This window comes from Myotis lucifugus, unplaced genomic scaffold, assembly GCF_000147115.1.
Source record: "Myotis lucifugus unplaced genomic scaffold, Myoluc2.0 scaffold_395, whole genome shotgun sequence".
Taxonomy (NCBI): Eukaryota; Metazoa; Chordata; class Mammalia; order Chiroptera; family Vespertilionidae; genus Myotis; species Myotis lucifugus.
The window spans coordinates 91,571-107,375 of record NW_005871443.1 but is presented as its reverse complement, the minus strand read 5'-3'; the positions used below and the strand labels follow the sequence as shown (position 1 = coordinate 107,375).

Below are 15,805 nucleotides of genomic sequence, written 5' to 3'. Positions count from 1 at the left end.
CAATGCAGGAGCAGCCCCTGGTGGTCAGTGCGCTCCACAGGGGGAGCAACACTCAGCCAGAAGCTGAGCTCATGGCTGGCGAGTGCAGCTGTAGGCGGGCAGTAAGGAGCAAGGGGTCATGGACTGCTAGAGCCCAGGACTGTAAGAGGGATGTCCAACTGCCCGCTTAGGCCAGATCTACAGGAGGATTGAGCCTAAGCTGGCGGGTGGACATCCCCCGAGGGGTCCCAGACTGCAAGAGGACACAGGCTGGGCTGAGGGACCCACCCCCCGTGCCCTCCCCCGCAAGTGCATGAATCTCGTGCACCGGGCTTCTAGTATAAAAGAAAGAGGAAAAAAAGTGACTATGGGATCTGGTAACCAAGAGATCACTGACGTCTAAGGCAAGAGCAGTTTCCATGTGGTGAAAGGAGAAACCACATTGTTTAGGGTTAGGGTGAAAAGATGGTGAGAAGTTGGAAAAGAAAGCAATTTTTTAAAAAGAACTCAGGTTTAAAGGTAATGAGAAAGTACATCACTTCTCAATGGGAGAAGGAACTTCTGCATCAACAAAGGAAGAATCCAAGGATGGGATTAAGGGCAGGCTTTTGTTAATGTCAGTTAGGGCTTCTTGAAGGCAACTCTGGGGAGACTTAGGGCAGGTGGGCAGAGAGGTGAAACACATTAGCAAAGGCTGTGGAAGTCAGTGACTAGAGACAATATTTATACCATCTTTGAAAGATGATGTGTGATGAACAGACTGAAATGACAGACCTCAATATCCTGAATAAAACTATGCCCCTGTGCCCTTGGATAGTCGGTAAGATGGAGGTTTTGGTGTTTTGGGGTGTGTGTGTGTGTTTGGGGCGGGGGGGCCTCAGGGCTCATAACTTCGCCTGCAGTTGTAAGTCTTTCTCAAGGTTTCACCAGACCACTGGAAAGAGCCATGCCAAGTCAAACGCCAGCCATCAAAGAGAGTATAACTGAGTTCTTCTCCCTCACAGCAGAGGTGAGATGTGTGTGAACACTGGCTCCAGAGATCCTGAAGTCTATAGCTGTTACAGAAACGTGGCTTCATACAGTACTTCCATGCTTGCCTGATGCCTCTGCTGGGACATTCAGTGCAAGCTGGGGGACGTGCTAGAATTTGCTCCCCTAACTCGGCCTGCCTCATCTTCATCCTGTCACCTTCACTGGTGATGGAGATGCTCTAGGCCAGTGGTCGGTAAACTCATTAGTCAACAGAGCCAAATATCAACAGTACAATGATTGAAATTTCTTTTGAGAGCCAAATTTTTTAAACTTAAACTATATAGGTAGGTACATTGTTATTAACGTAATTAGGGTACTCCTAAGGCTTAGGAAGAGCCAAACTCAAGGGGCAAAAGAGCCACATGTGGCTCGCGAGCCACAGTTTGCTGACCACGGCTCTAGGCTAACATCTACCTGGACCTAGATATATGCACTAGTGATTTAGGCTGACATAAAGGACCACAGACAGATGACTACATATGCCATCAAATTAACCAGCAGAAGACAAGTCAAACGTGTGGTTTCAGTCACAGCAGCAGATACAGCTATACTGACTAAAACACTCACCAGATGGAAGGAAGCATGGAATTCTGAAGTACGTAAGTGCGATCCAAAAATAGGAAAATACTTCTGATCATGATCTGGAAATTAGAAAAGAATTTATTTACGTATCTTACTAACAAAATATTTAAGATTAGGCCATTTGTACTATCATTATGCTAGGTACCTCAAATCTAATAACTGTTTCTTGATGAAAGATGTTTTCCACCAATACCCTTATGATTTATTTCCCCCCTCTATGTTTGTTTTTCATCGCCTTTATCCAGAAAATCTGATTGCAGGGATTTAAAGCATTTAGCCTAAAGGATACCTTTGAAATTTGATTTCCTAACTTATGTGATAAATCTCTTTAGACTGGGGAGATGCTCTAAACTTTCTAAACAATTAGTTCTTGTTACATTAGAATGAGGCTCTTGGCCAGTGTATGTATTGGACTGTACTCTGCAAGCAGAGCGAGGATGCAGCTGCTCCCTTTGCCGTGCTAGCATGCATGCTGTAACCCTGTAATTCTCCCATCACGGAACTTACCAGACTATTGTAGAGGTTCACTTACACACGTAAGCAAAACCTTTCCAACAGACTTTTATCTATTTCTACCATCTACCAGGTGCCTGGCCCAGAACAGACACACATTCATTATCCCCTACTTACTTCATTTAGGAAACAAAAGAATTCAACCTAGTTAGGAAAACTATTGATACTATCTTTTCTCTCACTTACATAATAAACAGCCTGGTCACACTAAAAACTCATATACATAAAATCAAATCAGAATCAATACATCTACAAAATCTAAGATTTTGGATGTTTAGTTATAGTAAAGTTCTGGAATTCAGACTTATCGGTCATAAGCTGGGATTAAGGAGAAAATTATGAGCTATCATCTGTCAGGTTGGGTTGAAGGCCAAGTTAGCAGCCAGCCCTGTTCTGGAAGAACAGAGTTCACCTTCTCCGATTTTCTCTCCTCTGCTGCCCAACTATGTTGGAGCTGGAGAGCAGCATTTGACCCCAAAGAGAATCTTAAACAGAACTTCCCTATCTCAGCTCACATTCTGGCCCTTCTACCTTAGTTAGGTGAGGGAAGATGGATGAGACTGGTGCTTTGATGAAAAAAAAGGAAAAAGAAAAAAAGACACAACAACAACAACAAAAGATAGCTGGATTAAAAGAGGACACATACTCCCAGCTACTAAAATGTCTAACTAAACCAGAGGCAGACAAAGACCAAAGAGGAAACGAGATCTGACATAAAAAGCAGTACTGATGAAGAGTCAGGGAGAGTGCACCATATATAAAACTAGCATTAATAGAAAAGTCAATATGCTTACCATTTGTCTGCAGTGATCTTGCCAGCATGTGTTAATCTTCTTTAAAAACAAAACACTATCTAGTGAGTCTGTGCAGACCTGCTAAGGAAAACTTTAGAAATCTTGGGCAATTCATTGCAATTTTAACTTCAGCTCTCTTCACCACAGAATACTACATACATCAGTTAATAATTAAAATACTACCAGAGCAGAAGTTCAAAAACCATAAACACAGTTTTTCTAATTTCCACATCTCATAACTTAGCTGTCATTATCCCTGACTGCACTCCCCCGTTTTTCATTTTTCACTGCCCCTCCTTTCCGGTTTCCCTTCCTGCTGGCAGCACTTTACTGCCTTATTACTTTCAGAGCCCTGCCAGCTGAAGCGAACCACCAAGTCAGAGGCTTCCTGGGCCTCGGTGACGGAACCAAAGGCCCTACCCCACAAAGGGCAGAACATGACCTAATCCTGTACCTGAGCTCCTAGAGACCCTGTCCCAGCGGGGAGGAAGCAGGTCTATTATTAATAGCACTGAGGGATTGGCAGCCGCAGGGAAATTGCTGAGGTTTAACTTTAACCTCTAGTCTCAGTGAAACTGACAAGTCACATTCGCACACCAAAGTAGGAACACTCTCAGCTTGACTCCTGGAGTACGTTTTTAAAGAGACACTCAAAATGCTGTTCATGGGCGGGGGGGGGGTGACCTGAATGTTGGTTCCTACAGCAAACCATGGCTAAGTGCCTTGAGCACGGCCTTCACAGGTTTTTGCAAAGACCAAGAGTTATAAATGTCTGCATACTGCTTGATAGTTTACAAAGCACTTTTCATACTTGTGCTCATTGAATATTCTAACAGATGAACAAAAACAGCTTGTTGAAGTGGAAGGACACAGGTTTCCTGGGCATCAGTCCAGCTCTACACTTCTCAGCTCTATGACACTGAACAAATGATGAACTTCCCTAGGCCTTAGTGCCTCCATGTGGAGAACACACTCCTGAGAGCTATTGTGAGGTTACACATAAAATTCTTAGCATGTAGTGAGGAGAAAAAACATACCAGCTAGAGTGTGACATGTAAAATCAGATAGTCGTTGGAAGTCTTCAGTGGGTGAAAGTCTGACAGCGGGAGGGGTAGCCAGAAGAGGATAGGACACCAGCCAGGACATTAGGAAGGGGACAGGTGATCTGGAGAGCAGTGGATGGACTGACGGGCATATCTGAATCCTTGTCACACCCATAAGGGTAGCTGACCACAACCACAGTGGTCCTGGCCAAATCTTAATTTCTCTTGAGGCTTTGCCAATACATTAAAAATAGTCAGTCATAGCAAAGACCTAATATTTCAATGGTTAACAAGTCATCCTGGAAGAACTCTGTTTTCAGACTGTCTGAACACACACACACACACACACACACACACACACACACACACTGAATCAGTCACAAGCACATTTAGACAGGTGCCACCATGGAGACCCAGCAGCTCTGGCACCCAGTGCTGGACAGGAGGCACTTGCCCTGTGGTCGACACCCTGGCAGGTTTCCACAGGCTGCCAGTCAGACAGTCTGCAAGGCTGCACAGGGATAAACCCACACCAGCCAACCTGACACCACTGGTTGGCTCAGGTGCTGCAACTAAGCAAGGCACAGCTCTATCTGGTGCAGGGTTTCGTTAGGATAGGAAAGTCCAATGTGAGGGGTTCCTTAAACAAAAGATACTTTTCTTTAAAGAGCTGGGTAAAATCAATATACATTTTTAATAACTTTTTGCCATTTCCTGTGGAAAAAGTATGAAATGTAGGCTAATACCACACAGTGAGGCATCTATTGAGCTCCACTCTTCTAAATATCCAAACCAATTCCAGACCTGAAGCTATAACAGTAGCCAGAAAGCTGTACATGATTACTCTCAGGATTTAAGACATACAGGCATGCTGAGGTTTGTCAACAGTTTATTCTTCAGATAGGTTCTCCAACAGCCATCCTTTTTATCTTTTCAAAGAAGAGCCAGTCCTAGTTGAAGAATCAATATGGTCTACTATGGGTGAGTTAGGCAAGTCTTCAAATAACAACAAAAAAATCCAGTGGCAAAATGCTCATAATATACCAAGGAAAAAACTCTATGTATCTGCGATTACAGTGATCTAAAACAACAAAGATAGTAGTTACACTGGAGAAGAGAAGTGACAGGTCGGTCCTATTTTTGCCCACATTTTCTAAGCCAGGTATCCAGCTTTTCTAATCCCAGCAAAGAGAGTGACACCTGAGTTGTCCTTGCAGCAGGGGACAAAGCAGGAGATAATGGTCCCGCATCACAGACCAGCAGTGGTTACTTACCACCCGACACCCCTCACCTAAATTAGGTCCCCTTGTCATAATCGCTAAGAATAACATTATCTTTCTTAATAACTACCCAAGTTCACATTCCACAATATTTAATTACTGCCTCCCTCATTAGTCTATAAAGCCCATGGCAGCAGGAGCTATGTCATGTTCACCTCTGAATCCTAGCACTAATCTGGGGCCACTCACATGCCATGTGGTCTTGGGCCTTCTGGCTTATGAGGGTACCTGTAACTTGGAGTGCTGTGCAAATGTTTGAAGCTTAGTCTACTACCCGCAAATGCTCCATGCATGCTCACTGCACACCAGTCCAGTGAGTATAAGCTGAAGGTCTTTATATAAAGAAGCTCAAAGCCTACTGTCATCAGCACAGATTATAGATAGGTTTAGAGGTAATGGTGCAGCTTCATGATTTCCCTAACAGCAAAGACTTCATTTCCTTATGCATCCTTCTGTTCTGAGGACTACACTGTTTTTGTGTGTGACTGTTCACTGATGCCACATGCTAATTAGCATCTCTATGACTAAGAAAATCTGCACAGCTGTACAACTGAATCAGGGGAAGGAAAAAGTGACTTCTGTCTATAGTTATTTACAGATTTAGATTCTGAGGACAGTTTGCTATTTTATTTTATTTACTTATTAATATATTTTTATTGATTTCAGAGAGGAAGGGAGAAACATCAATGATGAGAGAGAATCACTGATCCGCTGCCTCCTGCATGCCCCCTACAGGGGAATGAGCCCGCAACCTGGGCATGTGCTCCTGACCGGAATTGAACCCAGGACCCTTCAGTCCATAGGCCAATGCTCTATTCACTGACCCAAACCAGCTAGGGCTAGTTTGCTATTTTAGAACTCCTCATGAATCAAGTGTAGGTACACAGCATGTACTTCTTTCTATACTGTGTGATGCTTGCTTTAGCCTAGGCTGCTTGTGGCTGAGGTGTGCATGTGTAGGGAATCTCCTCTATGTTGGGGAAAGGCATATCACCAACAGCAGGTAACTTATTTTGAAAGGGACAGATAAGTGCAGAATTAATCAAACATATTAACAAAGGAATGGATATGGTAACCTAAGAGAATAACAGCAGATGACTTAATTCCACAGGCATCCTTTGTACCTGATCTGTTCAACCTATGAAGGGCTTTCTGAAGTCTCCCTCAATTTTTATGCTGGCCTAAACAGCAGCATGCAATCAATGTACAGTAGGTAGCAATCCTTGAATCTTAGAAAATAGAGTTACATGAAACACTGGAATATCCCAGAGCAAGAGACATCTGAATATGCTTAACTTAGAATATTCCTGGCCCAGTGAGAATCTGGGCATTTGCAACAGCACTAACACTTGGCCACTGTTAAGACCAGGATAGGTTATATAACTTTCAGCAAGAACAAAACTCTGAAGGCAGGACTGTGTCGCTCATCATCTACCTCTATCCTTAGTGCACCATGCCACACTCTTGCCTGCACAGGCAGGCTGGCTGTTCTTTCTTTACATCCCAATAGCTTTTAAAACCCTCACTACATTACTTTGTAAATGAGTATCTTTCTGATTCTGTCAATCCCATTGGAGTTTAAGCTCTGAAGGGCCAAAATCACATTTCATTCATGTTTACTTTTCTCAGGACCTAACATTACCTAACATTATGTGGTAAATACTTAATAAATGTGTACTATCTCTGGACTGTCTGTCAATCTACTTCATCATTCTGTCAAAATGATTTTCCTAAAACACAATCTAAATACATTGGGTTCTTGCTTTAATAACCTGTAAGGATTCTCAGATGCTCATAGATTTAAGTTCAAATCCTTAATGGTGTACACAGATTCAAATCAAGTTGCAACTTAGCATTATAGCCTCAAACTTCACCAATTCTTCCAGGTTATAATCACACCACACTCCTCCAGGTTTTCATGAACACCCTTTCATACTCTGCCTTCCGATGCCTCTTCACTCACTAGCTGGCTAGAACCTACTCATCCTTTAAGATACAATTCAAGTGTTACTTCCTCTGGGAAGCTGTGCCCCAAATGCTTCATGTGTTGTAGTTCCTGTACTTGACTCTAACCATTCAACATTTTGAATTCCGATGCCTCACATTAATAAGGCACACATTTCATCTATAGTGTGTCTCTTTTTCCTTTCTTCTTTTATGAAATGGTAATTCTTATAATCATGGCTTTGTACAGCATTTAGGAAATATGGTAATTCCCTTGCACCTATCACAGTGTTGTTACTTCTTGGAGGGTAGAAATTAGATATGGCAATCATTTTTCTAATTTCTAGTAGACAGGAAGTACTTGTTGAATGAGTGAGTTAATGAACACATTCATGTTACCCATAGGATAGGATTAACTGGCAGGATAATTTGATCAGGTAATAAAAAAGCAGTCTTCAAGTAATCTGGGACAACTGGATTAGGACAAAGTTACATCAGCTCACTCTTTCGAGTTCCTGTCTTGGAGAGAGGGCTTGGGAATATGCTGAGAACTTCCAGCAAGCCTGTGAGTCAGGCTAATTTTCAGATGCCAACATCCTGAACATGGGTTCCTGGACCCAGTCCCCGGGATTCCAGAACTGTGGCACCAAGGCGCTGAGTGTATCTTCAGCGGGTCCCTCTGAGACGTGGTACACACTGGCCAGATTCCAAAAGGCCTAAAGTGTTGTCACTATTAGGACAGAGCTTTGCCAGATAATATGGTAGAGGTATACTTACAGATGTCAATATAATAGAACAAGAATTGACATCACTGACCCATTTATAAGAGAGAACTACAAATATTATCCTAAACTGAGACATCTCACTGTGGACCTGGACTTCATCATCATGATTAATAAACAGCCCCAATGCCAGACAACAGAACTACTGCAAACTGCCAAGGGAGATTTCAATGAGCTCTAAATGCTTCAGTTTCTCAATGGAAGAGAAAAAAATTCTTTCAGCTGAAAAAAACATCTAGAAACAAGTACACTCCAATTATCTAATTTCACAAATGAAGAAACAGAGGCCCAGAAAAGTGCAGTCACAAGTAGATTGTCTTCAATTATAAGTCCACGTTCTGATATGTGGGTGGCTATAGTAATGGAAGGGAGCTGGGGAACTAGATGGAAGCCAGATGGCAAGTGATTGTCTACAAAATGCTAAGGAGCTCCGAGTTTCCCTGGCAGTCATATAGTCACAGATGGCAAAATTAGTGGCAAAATTCTACATTGCCCCTGCCTATAACTTCCTCCCCTTGATTGTGGATCACCCAGTAGAAGCAAATAACCATGTTGTCAGAGAGGTGACCTCATGACAAGAAACCAAGGGTGGCCACAGGGCACTGAGAGGGGGCTCGGTTCTGTAACTGAGTGAATTCTGTCAACATCTGTGAGTCTGGAAGAGGAGCTGACCACCGGACCAGAGACACCTTGATTTCAGCCTGAGACCCTGAGCAGAAAACCCACTGAGCTAAGCCACTATTCTTGACTATACTTTATGAGCTGGCAAATGGGTATAGGTTTACATAGCCAAGTTTGTGGTAATTTGTTACATATCATAGAAAACTAACACAGATGGGTTTTTATAAGAATAAAGGATAACAGAACTCAGACTTTAAGACATTTTTTAGAACTTTTTCTAAATGCTTAACCAGATCCTATAAAAGGACACTGTTTTGCTTTGACCAGATTAGCAAAATGATATAAATTCTACTTAAAGAAAATCTATTATATTGGGTCATATGAAGCAAATTTAAGGTTTCTGTTCTGTAAATAAAAGAAAATTTAAAAAGTCATTTAAAAAATATTAAGGATACCCATTAGTTCTTTATCCTATTAATTAATGTTCAGTTTCAAAATATTTAGGTAACGAATAGAAACTTCATGAGACAACAAAAGGATATTCTCTAAACTGAAGAATTTGTGCTTGGACATGATCTTCACAGACCTGGCGGAGCTGCTTGTAAAGCGTTGGGGAAACTTTATGAGAACAGAGGTTTTCAACAGCCTAAAAACAAAAGGAATAAATGAATTATTCACTATGAATAACAAGTGAGTTCTTTCTTAAAAACAACCCTATTTGTATACATAGCTATAATCATAACAGAAGCACTTACATAATTATATGTAGCTGTGATCATTTACATGAAGCCTCCTCCCCCATATTTATGTAATATACAAATAAACCATTAGGTTTTAGGGCAATTACTGTTGGAACACTGGAACCCAGTACGAGTTTGGTAAAAAATATACTTCACAATAGTTAATATTGAACACAGATTCAACAGCAACCCTATGACAGCCCCATGACACCTAGGATCCCAGTTGGTGTGCCTGTATCCTATTTGAGCATCTCGCAATGTTTCTAGATGTTTTAATTCATTAGTCTGAGGCTGGAGCCACAGGAATGTGTGAGTTTATTGTGATGATATGAAATGAGAGTATGATATCATTGCTCCAGACTCTCAGAGAGCACCTTCCAGGAAGGTGTGGTGTATTATGAGCTTCTAAAATCAGGTGAAACCATTAATACTGATCGCTACCGACAACAAATAATCAATTTGGATCACGCTTTGATAGCGAAATGACCAGAATGTGCAGCAAAGTAATTTTCCTTCATGATAACACACCATCACACACTTCAAAACCAGTTAAAGACACCTGAAAAGATCTTGCCTGGAAAGTATTAACCCACCCGCCATATTCACTAGACCTTGCTCCTTCAGATTACCACTTGTTCCCATCAATGGCACACTCACTTTCTGAGCAGCACTTCAAAACGTACAAAGAAGTGGAAAATTGGGTCTCTGAATGGTTTGCCTCAAAACAAGAAAAGTTCTAATGGAACGGTATCCACAAATTACCTGAAAGAGGGGGAAATGTGTAGCTAGAGATGGACATTACTTTGAATAAAGCACTTTCGATGTTTCTCTTGAAATTATTGTGTTTTCTTTGATTACAAAATCTGCCATTATTAACCAATACACCTAGTACGTATTAACTTAAATTAAGGAAATACAGCAATTACTACCATGTAAAACATGCATTTTTACAAGGGTCAAAAGAGAATGTGGGCCCTATTGAGGTATGGCTCAGTTGGTTGGGTGTTGACCTGTGCACTGAGAGGCTGACAGTTTGACTCCAGTCAGGACACATGCCTGGTTGTGAACCTGATCTCCACTAGGGGTTGTGCAGGAGGCAGCCAATCAATGTTCAGTTCTCACATGGATGGTTCTCTCTCTCTTACCCCTCTCCCTAAAAATCAATAAAAAATCTTTTTAAAAAGTGTGGAATGATGACAATAATTGCATAACAATAATAAAAACCTTTCCCCTACATTTTGTCTTACTACTGAAATAAGGATTTCTATCTACATTGTGTTTTTACATCTTTCACATCTTTTCTCAAAGTCTTCAATTCTGTCACTTGTAGTCATATCTTTATATATTTTCTTTAAAAAATCTAGGATAACCCTCCCCTGGTTAAAACTGGTTTAGGGCATATTACAACTAGTAAAGCAATGCTATAGAAGCACTTTGCAGCAAACTAGCCTAAATTTGTCAATGAATTTCCCTTCCTGGAATAGATTTTACAACAAGGGCTACAAACAAAAGACAAAGAAGGACTCAGAAATTTCACTCTGGGTGCTTATGTGAAGAAAATAAAACACTAATTCGAAAAAATATGTGCACCCCTATGTTCACTGCAGCATTACTTACAATAGCTATGATGTGCAAGCAACGTAGGTCCACTGATAGATAAATGGATAAAGAGGAAGTGAGAGCCCTAGCCAGTGTGGGTCAGTGATTAGAGCATTGGACCGAGCACCAAAAGGTCATGGGTTCGCTTCCCGGGTCAAGGGCACCTACCTGGGTTGCAGCTTCAATCCCAAGCCCCCGCTGGGGCACACGCAGGAGGCAACTAATTGACGTGTCTCTTCCACATCAATGCTTCTCTTTCTTCCTTCACCCACTCTTTAAAAATCAATGGAAATGAGATACACACACACACACACACACACACACACACACACACACAGGAACAGTATTCAACCTTGAAAAAAGAATGAAATCTTGCCATTTGTGACAACATGGCTGGATCTAGAGCAGCCGTGGGCAAACTACGGCCCGCGGGCCGGATTCGGCCCGTTTGAAATGAATAAAACTAAAAAAAAAAAAAGACCGTACCCTTTTATGTAATGATGTTTACTTTGAATTTATATTAGTTCACACAAACACTCCATCCATGCTTTTGTTCCGGCCCTCCGGTCCAATTTAAGAACCCATTGTGGCCCTCGAGTCAAAAAGTTTTCCCACCCCTGATCTAGAGGGTATTGTGCTAGGTGAAATAAGTCAGAGAAAGACAAATATTGTATCATTTCACTTATATATGGAATCTAAAAAGGATAAACAAATGAAGAAACAAAATAGGCTCATAGATACAGAGAACAAACTGATAGTTGCTGCGGGTGGTGGGGAATGAGCAAAAAGGTAAAGGGGATTAAGAGGTACAAACGTATAAGTCACAGGGATGTAAAACACAGCATAGGGAATACAGTCAACAATATCACAATAATTTTGTATAGTGACAGGTGATTATGAGACTTATTGAGGTAATCACTTTGTAGGTATATAAATGTCAAATCACTATGTTGTATACCTAAAACCAAAATAATATTGTATGTCAACTATACTTTAATTAAAAAGAACTTTATATTCCAGAATTAAATGTTTTTAAAAAAGGACAAGGAAAACAACTATGTTATCTTTAATCACTATAAGAAAATGCAATGTATGTGGGAGGGGCAGGGGGAAGGTATACATTTGAACAGGTTGTATGAGCCCAAAGACTATTAGAACAAGAATATCTTAGCCTCTAGTTAAGATCAGATTCAGTACTCTATACTCTGGGAAAAGTCATTTAAATTATCTACACATAATTTTCTACTGCTTGCAACTACATTCTTATTTGAATCTTATATAAATATTGTGAGTTTTGGTTAAAAGTTTATAATATATTCTAAGTCTTTTTCCAAGTATATTAACTTAGCAGCACTAATGAAGTCTTTCATAATTTTATATACCTCATTACACATTTTACTTATGAAATGAAAATGATAAGTTTAAGAGATATACTACTTCAATATATATTAATTTCTCTCGTTTGGATTTAATTCTCAATAACAAGATATAATACTAAAAAACAAACAAATTGAGTCTTATTTGGCACGTACTATTTAATATGAAGCACCTGAGATTTATTTCTTTTTAAAATTGAGAATCTGGAGACCTCGTAAAACAACTAGCCAAACCCTGAGGTGACCCAGGTTTGCTGTGGGTGCCGTCATTTCTCCATGTCTTTTGCTGAGTCACCGCTAGTGTCTTCATGTTACAGGCACCTCATTACCTTAGAAGAGAGAGGGCAGCCCTGCTCTCTACCCACACTGGCAGGGATTGTGGCAAACTTTTCTGTAGTTATAAGGAGCAGCACACCCAGGAATCCCCCCTTCCTAAAACTAGTTTTGGAGATTTAGTCATGTTCTGAGGTTTAGATGCTTTCTCTAGGTATACAGAGTACTGGATCTGACCTGTATTGTGTGTTTCATATTTGGGTGCTGTTGCTGTTCACTTTTTAAAGAGCCATCGTAGAGAAAAGAATTTAATCCAGTAACTGGAGGTAGGGAAGCAGTAGCAATTGGGGCCTACTTGTATTAGGATAAAGATGTTTTTCTTGTATCAACTTAGCCAAGTGGGAAAACTGTGCTTGTCTGAATTTTTACAACACAGCTGCTCTCTAATTAGGTCTGTCATGTCACTGCGCCCGAGTTCTTCAGATGGCTGATTGTATTAGGACAGACCAGTGTATTAAAGCAAAACAGACAAGCACATCAATGTCTACTGCTTGTCTATTTGTAGTGTCAAACCCTAACTCCCAAGTACACTCATTACTGCTAAATTAAAATGCTTCCCCTCAAGTGTGGAATACCAAAACAGGATATTAAAGTGAGCGTTGGGGTAAAAAGAACTATGAAATTAGGGTGTACCAATTCTGGAAGATTGTTTTATGTAAAGATTTTTAGAGCTATAAAGTTGAGACAAGAGAGAAAAAGGAGTGAAACATATCACAGGTAAGGAGTGAAAAACCATAAAGAGAAATAGCAGATAAGTATAAGAGTTACTTATGTAGAGCAAGGGGAAAAATTAAAAACAACACTTGTCCCTGGGGAAACCACACCCCTGGTCGTTATCATAACGAAAGATATACTGGCTGGAGCACAAGGCAAAACTCACACTCTTCATTTCACAGTTAACAGGCCAGTACAGTGTTCTTAGTGATGTGAGTAGTTCAGAATTGGACAATTTCCCTCCACAGCAATGGTTCCTTGCTAAGCAATAAACAGTTGTGAAGATGGACCCGACTCAAAAGCAGGCCTATTAAGTTACCAGCGTGCCATACAAGGAGAAGGTGTTAAAGGGCTCTACCCCTCCAGCTTCCTACCTCTAAGAAATGAGTTAACAATGTAAAAACTAAATCAGGATTAAAATCTGAGTGAGGGGATACATTTTGAGAGGGAAGTCTCATAGAATGAGAGCTTTGAGGAAAACCAGGGACAGTCTATTGGCTGTGTTTACCAACACTGATTGCACAGTAGATGTGCAGTTGACCATTTTCTAGGCTGGGCATTTTCACTTTTTCTAATCCATTTTAGCAATCCTATTAATACATTGAATACCTAACTCTACTTCATTATCTATCATTAACTTATCAACAGGTAGGAGGATTTCATAGAAATATTATCCTTTGACTCAAGATAAATAGCATGGCTTTTCCATAACTGTCAGTCCTCTGCAAAGGGTTTGTTTTTGTGCATCAAAACTAGCCTGAAATTGTGCTCACTTTGGCAGCACATATACTAAAATTGGAACAATATAGAGATTAGCATGGCCCCTGAACAAGGATGACACGCAAATTCATGAAGCGTTCCATATTAAAACAAACAAAACTAGTCTGAAATCAACATGTATCCTTCCTCTGAAACCCTTCTTAAAAATGTAATCTTCAGTTTTCTGTTGTCTCATTAAGCCGACAAGTAGGGCTAAAACATACAGACAGCCCTGGCTAGTTTGGCTGAATGGATAGAGAGTCAGCCTGCAGAATGAAAGGTCCTGGGTTCGATTCCAGTCAAGGGCACAGGCCAGGGTTGTGGGCTCGATCCCCAGTAGGGGGCATGCAGGAGGCAGCCGATCAATGATTCTCTCTCATCATTGATCTTTCTCTCCCTCTCCCTTCCTCTCTGAAATCAATAAAAAAGAAAAGGAAAACATACATAAGACACACAAATATACTTTCTTCAGCAAGTAGTGATTACAAATTTAAACTCAAGTCTTCCAAAACAGACAGAAAAGGTCTCCACATTCAAAATATTCTCCTCCTCGTATTACAGAAGGAAAATTAATATGGGTGTTGTGTGCGTTTACGACTTTTTCATCATCAGACTTTGAATCTCCTTTACCAGACAAGAATAAAATAACAAACAAACAATAGGCAAGCTTCAACAGACACACTGTAATTATTTCTTTCTAGGAAGGCCCTAAAGTATCTGTATGAGGGAGAGGATGCACTGACAGGCAGGTAAGAGACCTTGACAAGGAGATACTAGACCTCACTTTGAGGAAACTATTCAACATCAAAACATAAGAGATTCTGCATCCTGAAAATCATCCTGAAAACTTCCTTAAAAAAACAAAAATGAAACTTTGGTGAGAATTGTTACTTTCACGTAAGAATCTTTGACAAAATATATGCCCCACCAACTCAGCAAAAAATTAAGACTTTATTTTGAAACATCAGGGCAGATGCATTGTCTGACTACTTTATCAGAGATCAGAATAATGCAAGTGGTCAATAATTTCACAATGACATCACTTACTATTTCTAACCCATTTGCTTCCATAAGATCTGAGCAGCTCACTGTAAAAATAGTACTTCTCTGTGAGTGACCAGGAGCCTGCCTATGCACACGCCCCTCCATAAGGTGATCAACTGATCCCCACATGGGCCCTCCTGCAATATTCCCTGGAATGTGTGATGCCATTTGGGGTAAGCATTCTCAGTCCTGAGGATCACAAGTCACACACATGGACACTTAGGGCATCTGAAAGCACTACTTATGATACTATGTATGGTGACTATTATAAGACATATCACTGGGTAAAAGGTATGGCAAAGTCCCTCTACTAGGAAAGTGATACCAGACAATCAAATCTCCAGGAAAGGAGGAATAATAAGCCCTCGCTCTAAGATATAATACTTTATTAAATTAAAAACCTATGAGCGTTTAGACACTGCTAAGACTCTTACTTCTGGTAAAGATGAAGTAAAGAAACTAGACTAGCCCGGTCAGTGTGGTTCAGTGGTTGAACACTGATCTATGAACTAGGTCAAGGAGGTCAAGGTTTGATTCCAGGTCAGGGCACATATCCAAGTTGCGGGCTCCATCCCCAGCAGGGGGGTGTGTAGGAGGCAGCGGATCAATGATTCTCATCATTGATGTTTCTATCTCTCTCTCCCCCCTCCCTTTTCTCTGTGAAATCATA

At 40.7% G+C, this 15,805-nt stretch overlaps 1 protein-coding gene and 1 non-coding gene across 2 annotated transcripts in view; one reads left to right on the top strand and one right to left on the bottom strand.

Moving 5' to 3' along the window:
- CUL4A (cullin 4A) overlaps positions 1-15,805 on the bottom strand; it is a 59,206-nt gene that overhangs the window by 36,741 nt on the left and 6,660 nt on the right. Inside the window, 3 exon segments of the mRNA XM_006102033.3 lie at positions 1,579-1,652; positions 2,901-2,970; positions 9,113-9,216. Of these exon segments, the coding sequence (XP_006102095.1) occupies positions 1,579-1,652; positions 2,901-2,970; positions 9,113-9,216 (248 nt within the window).
- LOC111823113 lies at positions 14,098-14,201 on the top strand. The gene has a single exon (XR_002826117.1). It is a non-coding gene; the product is annotated as a U6 spliceosomal RNA (small nuclear RNA).